Source organism: Meles meles, chromosome 16 (genome assembly GCF_922984935.1).
Source record: "Meles meles chromosome 16, mMelMel3.1 paternal haplotype, whole genome shotgun sequence".
Taxonomy (NCBI): Eukaryota; Metazoa; Chordata; class Mammalia; order Carnivora; family Mustelidae; genus Meles; species Meles meles.
The window spans coordinates 44,373,465-44,388,128 of record NC_060081.1 but is presented as its reverse complement, the minus strand read 5'-3'; the positions used below and the strand labels follow the sequence as shown (position 1 = coordinate 44,388,128).

The 14,664-nt window shown below is 37.1% G+C and overlaps 1 protein-coding gene across 5 annotated transcripts in view; it reads right to left on the bottom strand.

The window, feature by feature from the left end:
* Nucleotides 1–14,664, bottom strand: part of TASP1 (taspase 1) — a 287,466-nt gene that overhangs the window by 113,346 nt on the left and 159,456 nt on the right. For 4 of the 5 annotated variants that reach the window (XR_006815397.1, XM_045981844.1, XM_045981846.1 and 1 more), the window contains one exon: nucleotides 521–631. The exons of the other annotated variant lie outside the window; for it this stretch is intronic. Coding sequence is in view for 3 of the 4 variants with exons in the window: in XM_045981844.1 (XP_045837800.1) it covers nucleotides 521–631 (111 nt within the window). In the remaining variant the exon portion in view is untranslated. The remainder of the gene's footprint in view (nucleotides 1–520; nucleotides 632–14,664) is intronic. 5 annotated transcript variants of the gene reach the window in all.

The window sequence follows — 14,664 nt, the reverse complement described above, 5'->3', positions numbered from 1 at the left end:
CGTAACAGTTATGGATAGGATCACTATGAGGCTGTATAAAAATCTTTTTACAGGTTAGAAAAAGGCACCCTTCCTCCAAACCGATGCAGCCTCACATCTGGTTACATAGCTTGGCAAATGGAGCCCAGGCAGGATTTCAACTCAGCCCTATACAACTGTACATGGCAGCACTGGATTCATTAATATATCAACAACTAAAAGAAGAGTCAAAGTGTATTATAAAAGAACTTTCGAAGGATGTTGTCCATTCAATTGTTTTAGTAGAATTTTATGCTACTATATATCACTCTAATCCTAGATAGTGTCTCCCAACTTGGGTATTAGATTAGTTTTATGGCAAATTTCATGTATTAGTTGCTATCTCATATAATTCTTTTCACGACCAATATTAACTGGCGGTCTAAGTCTATGCTAGGCCCTGGAGCTAGGCCCTGTGGAACAAATATAGTATCTGACTAGTTTACAGCTCAGTGAATCAATCTATATTCAGAAGAACATAATTTTCTCATCTTATACTTACTGATAAACTTGTTTTGCATAGTCTCCAACAGTGCTTGGTGAGCATCTTCAGCTTGTAAAGCATGTGAACATTCTCTAGCCAGTATGGTGCGCACAAGATGCTCCCCACATCCTAGAAATAAAAGAAATAAAAGGAAAAGCAGTGCTAAACATCCTTGTCTTATTAGCATTAAAACACCCTTAAATGCCACTTAAGAAGTAGCTGTTTTGGAGAATAATTCAGTGATGGATGAAATGACTTCTATGAGCAATCTAGAATTTTGGTAATAAGACTCAGCAGAAAATAAAGAAACAAATAACTGTCTAATATCAAAAGGAAACAAAAATAAAAGAAAACCTCTTTTTCATAGGAATGATTTACATGATGTAGCGATTCAGATTCTCTGCATAGGAATCTCCTAGGGTTCTGTGTCATTTCCATTATTGGGTAACTACAGAAATTCTGTTTTATAATTTATTTTTAAATTGTCCTAGTCTCCCATTTTGCCTCTGGCACTCCACACACCTGGAAGCATGGGAGAAATCTACACAGCCAGGGGAAATCTAGATCTCCATCTACCTACTTTTCACTAAAATGTACACCACACCTCAACAGCTGCAAAGTGGACTAATAAAACAGCACCTTTCTCACCTTTTAATAGTAACTTACATAGCCTTCATGCATGAATACCCTGTAATTCTTCAAAAAAAAAAAAAATGCATTTTTAAATCCCTGGAGTAAACTGGGACCATTCAGACACACTAAGGGTAGGCATGATGGCGACGGGAAGCACTGCCTAGAATTCCATTACAATTTGTATCTGTTAAAAGTAGAAACTGCCTGCCAAAGACAAAATAAATTTAATTTATAGGTTAATAAGTTCAAATAAGAGATTTCTAAAGAAGCTGATTTTTTTTCTTAGATAAACAAAATTAAAAAGCTACTTTCATAAACACTGGAAGGGTAAACCTTTTCAAAAAAACTACTAAGTGGCAGGGCATCTGGACAGGTCAGTTGGTTAAGTGTGCCACTCTTGGTTTTGGCTCAGGTCATAATCTCATGGGTTGTAAGAGCAAGCCCTGCGTTGGGATCCACACTCAGTGGGAAGCCCGCTTCAACATCCTCTCCCTCTGCCCCTCCCTACTATGTACATACTCTCTCTCAAATAAATAAATCTTTAAAAAAAATTACTAAGTGCCACTTGAAATATTTATTATATATAAAATAAGTTGCATTAATTAAAATGCAAATATCCTCTTACCCAAATGAGAACAGTAGATATATAAGACCTGCTTCCTATCTCTTAAAAAATAAAATCTTAAGGGAAGCAGCTCAGTGTGGATACTGGCTGCCTAACTTGCTTACACCAAGTCCCACACACCTATGCTCTGGTGGTACTGTCCTTCTCAGTCAAGCTTGCTTCAGTCCCCGTGGGACAGGCCCTCAGGTAGCAGAAACCCCTACCCACATCATATGCCCCAAACAGAGAGTTCTACAGGGCCTCTGTTCTGGTGGAGTTGATATCAGGGTCATTTCACAAGCAGACCAGAGCACACCTAGTTAAAATTCGCCACAGTCAGGCCAGGAACCAAACATTGCCCACAATAAAGGAGAGCCTCTGCATATGACTGGCCTGAAGGACAGAACTGTCAAAACACAACAGCACAGTGTATACAGCACACATGGGAGACACTCCCTGAAATGTCAGACCCTGAGTACTACATGACCTCTTCTTCATAAGGTCATTACTTTTAGGAGCAGGAGACATAACAGGCTTTTCTAACACACAAAAGAAGGCAAGAACTTAAGACAAAATACCAAGATGGAGGAATTTATCCCAAATGAAAGAAAAAGATAAAGCCACAGCCAGAGACCTAAGTGAAACAGATATAAGGACCATGCCTGAAGGAGAATTTAAAGCAACAATCATGATACTAGCTAGGTTTGAGAAAAGACTAGAAGACATTCTATCCCTCACAACAGAGATAAAGGGAGTTAAAAAAAATTAATGAGAGATAAAGAACACAATAAATAAGACTGTAAATAGGTGCAATGCAATGAATAGTAGGCTGGAAAAGGCAGAGGAATGAATGAGTGATCTAGAGACAAATAATGCAAAATAATGAAGCTGAACAAAGAGAGAACGAATTATGCAACTTGAGACTGAGGGAACTCAGTGACTCCATCAAATATAATAAATTAATATCTGAGTCTCAGAAGAAGGAGAAAGAGAAGGGGCAGAAAATTTATTTCAAGAAAAAAACTTTCCTAATCTGCAGAAGGAAACAGACATCTAGATCAGGAGGCACAGAGAACCCCTATTAAAATCAACAAAAGCAGGCCAACACCAAAACATATTGTAATTAAATTTGCAAAATACAGTGATAAGAGAAAAATCTTGAAAGCAATGAGACAAAAATAAGTCCTTAACTCACAAGGGACAACCCATAAGGGTAGCTGCAGATTTCTCAACAGAAACTTGGCAAGCCAGAAGAATGTGGCATGATATACTCAAAGTGCTGAATAGGAAAAATCTGCAGCTAAGGACACTCTATCCAGCAAGGCAATCATTCAAAATAAAAGGAGAGATAGAGTCTCCCTGACAAACAAAACCAAAGGAGTTTATGACCACTTAACCAGCCCTGCAAGAAATATTAAAGGGGAGTTTTTGAGTGGAAAGGAGAGATTAAAAGTGATAAAGATAAGAAAGGATCAGAGAAAATCTCCAGAAACAATGACAAAACAAGTAATAAAATGGCAATAAATACATATCTATCAATAATTACTCTGAATGTATGGGACGCTGGGTGACTCAGTCAGTTAAGCTGCTGCCTTCAGCTCAGGTCATGATCCCAGGGTCCTGGGATCAAGTCCCATATCAGGCTCCTTGCTTGGCAGGGAGCCTGCTTCTCTCTCCACCTCTGCCTGCCACTCTGCCTGCTTGTGTGTGCGTTCTCTCTCTCTCTCTCTGACAAATGAATGAATAAATAAATAAATAAAATCTTTTTTTAAAAAAAATAATTACTCTGAATGTAGATGAACTAATTGCTAAATGCTAACTAAATCAAGAAGCATAGGGTGTCAGAATGGATAAGAAAACAAGAGCCATCTATATGCTGCCTACAAGAGACTAGATTTAGACCTAATGACACCTGCAAATTGAAAGTGAGGGGGTGGAGAAATACTTAATACACAAATGGGTTTTAAAAGAAAGCCAGAATAGCAAAAATTTATATTGGACAAACTAGACGTTTCTGTTCTTGTATTGTTTTTTGTCCTTATATTTTTTTAATTTTTTCAAAGATTCTGTTTATTTATTTGAGAAAGAGAGCAAGCACAAGCAGGGGGAGCAGCAGGCAGAGAAGAGGGAGAAACTCAATAGGAAGCCAGATGCAGGGCTTGATCCCAGGATCCTGGGATCATGACCCAAGCCAAAAGCAGACGCTTAACCAACTGAGCCACCCAGGGGCCCCGTATTGTGTGTGTGTGTTTTTTTAAGATTTATTTTAGAGAGAGATCACGTACAAGCACGGGGAGGAGCAGAGGGAGAAGAAGAGAAAGAACCTCAAGTAAACTCCCTGCTGAGTGTGGAGCCCAGCATAAAGCTGGACCTCCCGAACCAAAATCAAGAGTTGGACACCCAACTGACTGAGCTACTCAGGTGCCCTTGTTCTTGTACAGTTTTTATCCTGCTTTGGTATCAGGATAGTATGGGTCTCATGGAATAATTCTATGTTCCCTCTATTCCACTGTTTTTAAGATTTTGATAAAGATTTATGCTGGAAGATTTTTGATTCCTAATTCAACTTTCATTCTTGTTATTGGTCTAAAAAGATTCCCTACTTCTTGGATTTAAGATTCATGATGAATCTTAGTAACCTGTGTATTTTTTTGAATTATCTGGGGTTTTTTTCTAAGTTAATTGATTTGTTGGTGTAAAATTGTACATAGTAATCTGTTATCATACTATGTATTTCTGTGGTTAACTGCTATATTGTTTTCTATGTCTCATTTTGGCTTTTGAGTCTTCTCTCTTTTTCTTCTTAGTTAATGTAATTAAAGCATTGCCAATTGGTTGGTTTTTTGTTTTTTTTTAACTAGTCATTACTTTCAGTGTTATGTTATTGTGTAGTCTGGTCTCTATTTTACTTAAAATTTCTGGTTTTTCTTTATTTCCTTCCGCTACTAATTTTCAGCTAAGTTTTTCTAGCTTCTTGTGTAATGTTATTTGAATTTTTTCCTTAATACAAGCGTTTATAGCATAAATTTCACTCTAACATCTGCTTTTGCTGCATCCCATGAGTTTTAGAGCATTATGTTTTCTTTTCTTTTGAGGCATATTTTGATTTGCCATTTGATTTCCTATTGGCCCACTGCTTGTGCAATAGTGTGTTGATATTTACATATTAAATATTTAATATTTAGCCTGTAGATTTTTCATCTTTGTTTTATTGTTGATCTTCAGTTTTTTACCACTGTGGTTGGAAACTATAGTTGGTATGCTTTCAGTCTTCTTAAACTTATAATATTTGTTATGTCTCTTTTTATGTGATTTAACCAGGGGATTTCTTCTGCGTATACTTGAAGAAAATGTGTATTCTATTTTTCTTGGATGGAATGTTTTATATCAATCTTTTAGAACCACATATTCTGAAGTATGCTTCAAGTAAAAAATGTTCTTGTTGAGAAAAAAAATTAAAAGCTCACCTTCAAAAAATCCTGCCAAAGGTATTCCATTAGTTTATTAGAAATTAAGTTCTACATTAATTCACATAATGAGCAAAGGGTATCAAAGGATCTGAGCACCTACTGAGACTAAAGGAGAAGTATGATTCAACTTATAGTCAAAAAATTCAGGGGCACCTGGGTGGCTCAGTGGGTTAAAGCCTCTGTCTTCAGCTCAGGTCTTGATCCCAGGGTCCTGGGATCGAGCCCCACATCAGGCTCTCTGCTCAGCGGGAAGCCTGCTTCTTCCTCTCTCTCTGCCTGCTTCTCTGCCTACTTGTGATCTCTGTCTGTCAGATGAATAAATAAAATCTTTAAAAAAAAAAAAATTCACACCAAAAGAAGGAGCATCTCTACCATCCACTCAGATTCCCCCACAGGTCCGGGGACAATGTGATGTTTTCTCATATACTAATCTGCACACACACACACACACACACACACACACCACACACACACACTACACTGGTAAAGGTTCTTAGCAATCAAAAAGAAATGTGGGCTACAATTATCAAATGGAAGAACCTCTCTTAAATAATGTTTACAAATTTTTAAGTTTATGAAACATAACACAAACTGCTATAACACACAATTCTCTGTTTAGCTGGCATGTATTGTGACAGACGTTAGGCACCAATAATCACCCTAAAAAATATTATCTATAACTATAAATCATTGTTAAGCCTTTCATATCAGGAATTGTCCCTTCATATGTACTCCTCTCCTTCCCATTCTCTCCCTCCCTTCATGTCCTCCCTCAATATACACATGTATGGATGCATATATACATATGTGCATATTATGAATACACATACAATATATACTCATTTTCAAAAATACAAACCATTCAAAAAGTGTAAAAGTAACCATAAGAGACTCTTAATCTTAGGAAATAAACAGGGTTGCTGGAGGAGTGGGGAGTGGGGAGTGGGGTACGGGGTAATGGACATTGGGGAGGGTATGTGTAGTAATGAGCATTGGGTATTATAGAAGACTGATGAATCATCAGACCTGTACCCCTGAAACAAATAATATAATATATGTTAATTAATTGAATTTAAATTAAAAAAATAATTTTTTTTTAAAGTGTGAACTTTTTTTTTTTAAATCACTTCAGATTTTGGGGCAATGGGGTGGCTCAGTAGATTAAGAGTCTTCTCTCTCTGCCCCTCCCCTGCTCATGCTCACTATCTCTCAAGTAAATAGATAAAAATCGTAAAAAAAAAAAAAAATCACTTGACATCTTCCCAAAAATAACTTCCTTGTATTTTTTGGTAAGGTGTAAATGTAAATATCCTTCCAGATCTGAGTATAATTTTATAAGCAACTACACTTAGAAGGAAGATCTAGAAATACAATTTAACATATAACTTTCTGAACAGGATTGTGGTGCTCCCTATTTTGTTAAATTTTTGCAATGTTATTTTTATAATCAGGAAAAAGGCAGCAATAAAACTAATAGAAAAGAAACCATTTTTGACACTTACTATGTAAAGACACTATGTAAAGCTCATGAAACTCCATAAATTTTAATTCCTTTTGTGTACATATTTGATGTTGAAGAATGAAATGTTATACTTTAGAACAATAATAATTGTTAGGAAACTGGCATATTATAAGCTAAATGAGTGTTCAGAAGGTTATGTACACATGTCTCAAGTCAAAGAGCTAAACCACATGAAGTTAACATTACATCAAAAATACACAATATGTGTCAGAGAGACTTTTCCTCCGTTGTTATAAAGAATATACAGGGTTTTCCAGTGATTGATTTTTCACCAAGAAACTTTTAAAATTATGTCTTCTATTCAGACATATATCACCTCTAACATAAGAGCGTTGACATCAAAAGCTTGTTCTCCTGCAGGTTCCAATCAAAGAAAAGTTTGACTTATGTGGTTTTACCCACAAAATTCCAAGGTTTCTTAGAATATGCTGCCAGATAGCTGAAGTGTGATTCAAAGGCAAACAGTTCCATTCATTATATACGGATATGAAGAAATAAGCCTTTCATTGTGTCCTCCTTTTGTCCTTATTCAGGCAAGTGTGTACGTATACTCTCAGATTTTAGCAGAAAACATGAATTATACATCGAATGAGGAGCTAACAACAAACCTAGAAGAAAAGTGATATGGGCATACTTCGTAGATATTGCAGGTTCAGTTCCAGACCACTGCAATAAAGTGAGTCAAATAAATGTTTTGGTTTCCCAGTGCATATGAAAGTTATGCTTACACTATACTCTACTTTATTAAGTGTGCAATAACATTATGTCTCAAAAAAATGTACATACCTTAATTAAAAAATACTTTATTGCTAAAAAATGGTAACCATCATCTGAGCTTTCAGCAAATCATAATAACTGGCCAAAGATCACCATAACAAATATAATAATAATGAAAAAGTTTGAAATACTGTGAGAATTACCAACATGTGACACAGACACAAAGTGATCAAACGCTGTAGGGAAAATGGTGCCAAGAGACTTGCTCAACACAGGGTTGTTACAATTCTTCAATTTGTTTAATAAAAAAAAAAAAAATGGAATATCTGTGAACCACAATAAAGTGAAGCAAAATAAAATGAGGTGTCAGTAAATATCAAGTTCTAAAAGAACTTATTTTAGCATCAGTAAGAATGACAACTGCATGGATTAAAACACACAGTGAATTCATAACTTACATTCTAAAAAACATCTGTCACCTCTGAAAGATGCTATGGAACCAATTCACTATTCTGAAAACTGTTAAGTTAAAATAAAGAATCTAGCATGTCTCTGTCTTTCCTATAGGAACTATACAGCACAGTAACAACAGTCTTGAAGGAAAATTTTCACCATAGAAGTATCCCACCTAATAAATGAAAAAGAATTAAACAGAATTAGAATATAATCATTTGTAACCTATAATGTGATAACTGATATAGGCAACAATCGTCAATAGCTCCTAATACCACAAAAAGACACAACCAGACATTAAATATCACTTGATAAAATCACACTGTTGTAGTTTTGCCCCACACCAAAAAATTTATACCTAAATCTGAACAAGCCTCCAAATTTAATGATAAATTTCCACAAATAAAGAGCATTTACAAAAAACCTATAGATAACATCATACTCAATGGTGAAAAACTGAATTGTTTCTCCCTAAGATCAGAAACAAGGTAATGATGACTGCTTTTATCACTCCTATTCAACAATATTCTAGAAGTTCAAGCCACCGCAATAAGGCAAGAAAAAGAACTAAAAGGCATAAAGATCAGAAAGAAAGAAGCAAAACTGCTTTGCAGATAACATAACTGTTTATGTAAAATCCAAGGGAATATACAAAACAACTACCAGAGATATCTCTCCAGGTTCTTCCTATCCTGTTAGTAGTCTAGGACAAAGGTAAGCAACAAACAGCTACCTGGTACTTACCAGTCCCCAAAATGTTGACTTGATTTTCATTTCTTTTCCCATCTACTCACTCACCAAATTGTTGCTAAGCACCCACTTGGTGCTAGGCCCAGAGTGCAGAGCAGTTGGCAGGGCCACTGTTGCATAATGTCAGATCTCCCCAGTGGTGTTGGACCCTGCTTAACTACTGAGTATTCAGTCAACTGTCATTCTGGCCAGTCCAGATGCCATGCCTTCATTGTGTATCTTACAGATCAACCATGAGGATTTAGATGAGATTCCTGGATTCATCAGGAACCCTAGTCATTCCCATAGCCCACTATGAGTCACTCTCCATGGCCCAGTCATCTCCCACTATTCCCAACCCTAAGCCCAGTCTCAGCTCATTCCTTCCCAAATGTGCTTCCTGTTTCTGAGACTCCAATATGCCCCACACTCAAAGACTTCAGAATTATAATATGTCTCCTTTCTTGTAAGAATTATAATACATCTCTTCTCTTGTGGGGATCCTACCTTTCAAAACTCACAACAAAGATGAACTCACAATAAAAAAAATTACAAACCAGGGTGCCTGGGTGACTCAGTGGGTTAAAGCCTCTGCCTTCGGCTCAGGTCATGATCTCAGGGTCCTGGGATCAAGCCCCACATCGGGCTCTCTGCTCAGCAGGGAGCCTGCTTCCCCCTCTCTCTTTCTCTGCCTGCCTCTCTGCCTACTTGTGATCTCTTGTCTGTCAAATAAATAAATAAAATCTTAAAAAAAAAGTCTTAAAAAATATAAAAAAAAATTACAAACCATACATGTGTGCACATGCACATGCATGCATGCACACCCACACACTTAGAAGATGGAATGAGAAGATGTAAAAATAGAAGGATTATCAAACAAAGAAGTGGTACTAGAAAAGATGGGGACAATCATATTGTTAAAAAATATAAAGTATTTTAGGTTTTATAGTCTACATATCTCTGTCAAATATTCTTTTATTTTTATAACAACCCTTTAAAAATTTAAAAATCATTCTTAGCTCATGGGCTGTACAACTATAGACCACAGGCCAGATTTGGCCCACAGGTTGTAATTTGACTATCCCTGTAATAGAAAAATTTGTAGTACGAAGATTAAAAAGAAGAGAGATCATAAATTTAAAAAACAGAGCAATCTAGTAGTAGGTGCCAGGGGGAAGTATGTGGATTTTTCAAGGCACCAAATGAAACTCTTCAAATTAGAAGAAAACTGTTTGAAACTCAATGAAGAGAGAGAAATAAAACATATACCTATGGGGGGGGGGCTAAAAAGCACCCTAGAATGATAAAGAGAAGGAAAATAAGGCATTAAGAAGTCTAGAGTATAAAGTGAAAATATCCAACAATTAATAGGCATTTTGAAATAGAGAAAAGAAAGAATGGGGTGAGGCCGTACTAATATATTTGAAGAGAAAATGAATAAGAGTTTCCAGAATTTAAGTTACAAGGAAATTCTTAAATTGAAGATGCATACAGTGTTCGAAAGATGAGTAACAACAAACACATCCTTAGGTATACCATAGTGAAACTCTGAACCAAAGATAATTAAAAACTAATCATAGGGAGCCTGGGTGGCTCAGTTGGTTAAGCATCTGCTATCAGCTCAGGTCATGATCTCAGGGTCCTGGGATCGAGCCCCATGTTGGGCTCCCTGCTCAGTGAGGAGTCTGCATCTCCCTCTCCCTTTATCCACTCCTAACTCATGCTTTCTAAATCTCTTTCTCAAATAAATAAATAAAATCTTTTTTAAAAAATAAAAAATATAAATATAAATATAAAAACTGATTTTATTTTTATAAAAATAAAAACTGATCATAAAGAAAAGAGGGATCACCTACAAAGAAATTAAAAATTTAACTGATACATTCCCAACCAACAGAAGAGGCCAGAAAACTAACATCTTAAAGATGCTAAGTCAATAAACAGAAAATAACTTGTCAACCTAGAATCAGTTACTTTTCAGACATATAATGACAAATGCATTCCTTTTGAGATTTTAGCTCCCAGGTTACTTCTACCCTTCCCAAGACTACTTCTTATCATTAATTCTGCTGATCTTTTTAAAAATTTTTATATATTTATTTGACAGAGAGAGAGAGAGAAAGAGAGAGAGAGTACAAGCAGGGAGAGCAGGAGAAGCGGGAGCCCAACGTGGGTCTCAATCCCAGGACCCTTATATCTGATTGACCCAAAGGCAGACGCTTAACTGACTGAGTTGCCCAGTTACCCCAATTCCTGCTGCTTTTAATATTTATGTAGGTGATTCTCCCATCATCGTGGCATCTAGATTCTCTGATATCCTCTCTTCAAGTTATCCACACTACCTCATACATTCACTCCCATAACTATGTCATTATCAATAACATCACCTCTTCCATAGTCTCAACTGCAATCATCCCATCCCTCCCATCTTTCCAGCTCACCTCTTGGGCACTGTAATTCCAACATTCCCTTCACCTCACCAAAAACTGCCATCTATTGATTCTGTTGGTTTTAAACTGTCCTGAACTTCTCCTGGGGCCTCACCTACTTCCTTATCCAGCTAAAATTCCAATGCTTCACCAACTTATATCCATTCTCTTACTCCTGAAAGCCTCCATGTTTCCCTCACTTCATCAAACTTGTCTGGCAGAAGCCTACCCTTGAGTATTGGTCAAAAGTACTAAATGAGGCTGCAAAAACAAAAAACAAAACAACAACAACAAAAAAAAACCCCAAACTTTAGTGCCTTAACATAACAAAAATAGAATTCTCATTAAATGTTATAGGTTGTACTTGGGTCACCAGAAAATGTGCTCCACAGAGTCACTCAGGAACAAACCTAGGCTGATTGGTCTGTAAATCCATCTCTTGGATCATACCTCCTCTAGAATAAGAGGGCCATCTAGGGCCTGGAAGTCACACATATCATATCCATTTCAGTCCAGGGACCAGAAATAGTCACATGGTCTCAGGCAACAACTATGGGGCTAGGAAATATGGAGGAGCGCAGGAATAGTCAGGGAGCAATACATTAAATGTCCCTCTCATCTGACTAAATCTGTCTTCCCATGCCTGCACCTGCACAGCTAAATGAGGTACAGCAGCCATCCTTTGACCGCGGGGTGACATAAAAGAGCAGGAAGGCATACCCACTGAGGAATGTAGGAGAGAAAGGACAGACCAGGTACCAGGCAACATTGTTGGGTAGCCCAATCAGCCCCAGGCTCCCTCCAGGTTTCCTGTTACATGAGATCTAAAATGAAACAAAATAAAAACTATTTGTTTAAACCACTGTAATTGAGTTCTCTTTTTTAAGCCCAAATGCATTCTTTTTTTTTTTTTCATTTTTTCCTTTTGGTATAATATATATAAACATAAGATTTACCACTTAACATTTTTTAAGTGTGTAATTCAGTGGCATTCATAGTACTGTACAACCATCACCACCATCTACCTCTAGAACTTTTCATCTTCCCCAAACTGAAACTCTGCACACATTCAACAACTCCCCATTTCCTCTCTCCCTCCAGTCCTCACAACCACCATCCTACCTTCCATCTCTACAAATCTGATACTCTAATACCTCATATCACTAGAAGCATACAATTTTTGTCCTTTTGTGACTGACTTATTTTATCTAACATAATGTCTTCAAGGCTTATTCATATTGCAGCATGTTTCAGAATTTCCTTCCTTTTTAAGGCTAAATAATATTCATTGTTTTATATATATGATTTTGTTTTTCCTTTTATCTATCAATGGACATTTGGACCAAATCCATTCTTAATCTATATACAGAGGTAGAAAATGGCTCAGAAAGCTTTACACTGAAACATGACAACTTCTAGCTACTTCCTCAATTCAAACAAAACTGCACTGAGTCAAATATAATTTGTGATGAGTTCAAGCAGGTATATTTATCAGATATCATTAGCAGGAATACATGAAAAAGATCATTTGGTCTAAGCACATATTTTCACTGAGTTATTCTGGAAAATCCATGATATAATTAATAGCTACTAACCAACCCAATTTCTTAATTTATTTGAATAAATGAGAGTCATTTTGATTAAAATAAATCTTTTATGATGCCTAAAAAGTAGAGCCTCCCATATTTAAGGTACTTTTTTCAGTAGGGAGAGGCACAGGGGAGAGGGAAAGAGAGTCTTAAGCAGACTCCCCACTAAGCGTAGATCCCTATGCAGGGCTTGATCTCACCACCCTGAGATCAGGGTCCTGAGCCCAAGAGTCGGATGCTCAAACAACTGAGCCACCTAGGTGCCTTTTTCTATGAATTTTCTATGTTACAGCCAGATTCATGTTTAAATCCAGCTGAGTGACTTTGGAACTCTTCATTTAAGCTTTAGTTTCTTCAGCTGTAAAATGAGAAATGCATGTAGCAGCTACCTCATGGAGCTACTGTGAGGACAACATGAAACAATGCACATAAAACACTGAGTGTGGGGTTGGACCCTTAGTAAGCACTTAATAAATACTACAATGAGGGTAATAACCTTCTTAAAGGAAAATCATTTTCTATCATTTTCTTGTCCTCCTCAATCCAGTCTCTGTATTTTTCTTCTATTATGACAAGGTGATCCTCAGCTAGCCTGACCATCATCCTGAGAGCCTAGAATATAGTTTAAAAGGAGTTTAGCCTTTGATTTGCTATTCTGAAGGCTACTGCCTCAAAACAAGCTGAGCCTTCACACAGAGGCAAAATGATGACCTGAGTAAACCTTTCATTATCAAAACAAAAAAAAAAATAATAATAATATGAAAAAGTCTCTCTTAGTCTGGCAGAAAACATTTTAATTACCATTATCCAGGAATTATGGGCTATGCATGATTTTTGTTTGTTATTTATTCTTATTATTTTCCCTAATTTCTATAATAAATGCCATTTTCCCCCCAACAGGTTTATTGCCTGACTTTAATATTACACTCCTGCATTCACAATACTTTCTCTTATAGCAAGATAGTAAAGAGCAACACAGAGTCTCCCATAACAGGTCCACTGACTTACTTCCCTATACCTGAGTTCATGAGTTGGTAAGGGAGACTGAACTAATGAGTGCTACATGTGTTTTATTCATCTAACCATCACACATTTAGTATTTTCACTTCAGCTCTAGTGATAAATGGCAGCCTTCAAAGTAAGATAAAAAGATACAAACATAGTGATCCGAAGGGGCACGTGTACCCGAATGTTTATAGCAGCAATGTCTACAATAGCCAGACTATGGAAAGAACCTAGATGTCCATCAACAGATGAATGGATCAAGAAGATGTGGTATATATACACAATGGAATACTATGCAGCCATCAAAAGAAATGAAATCTTGCCATTTGCGACGACGTGGATGGAACTAGAGCGTATCATGCTTAGTGAAATAAGTCAATCGGAGAAAGACAACTATCATATGATCTCCCTGATATGAGGACATGGAGAAGCAACATGGGGGGGTAGGGGGATAGGAGAAGAATACATGAAACAAGATGGGATTGGGAGGGAGACAAACCATAAATGACTCTTAATCTCACAAAACAAACTGGGGGTTGCTGGGGGGAAGTGGGATTGGGAGAGGGGGAGGGGGCTATGGACATTGGGGAGGGGAGGCGAACCATAAGAGACTATGGACTCTGAAAAACAACCTGAGGGTTTTGAAGGGTCAGGGGTGGGAGGTTGGGGGAACAGGTGGTGGGTGATGGGGAGGGCACGTTTTGCATGGAGCACTGGGTGTTGTGCAAAAAGAATGAATACTGTTACGCTGAAAAAAAATAAATAAAAAAAAAAAAAAAAAAAAAAAAAAAATATGCAAATAGGAGTGCCTAGGAGGCTCAGTCTGTTAAGTGTCTAACTCTTCATTTTGGCCCAGGTCATGATCTCAGGGGCTGTGAGATGGAGTCCCGCACCAGGCTCTGCACGGGGCATGGAGCCTGCTTGAGATTCTCTCTCTTCCTCTGGAAGCCCCCATCCCTCTCCCTCTCTTAAAAAAAAAAAAAAAATCTTCTCCCATTCTGTCAGTTGTCT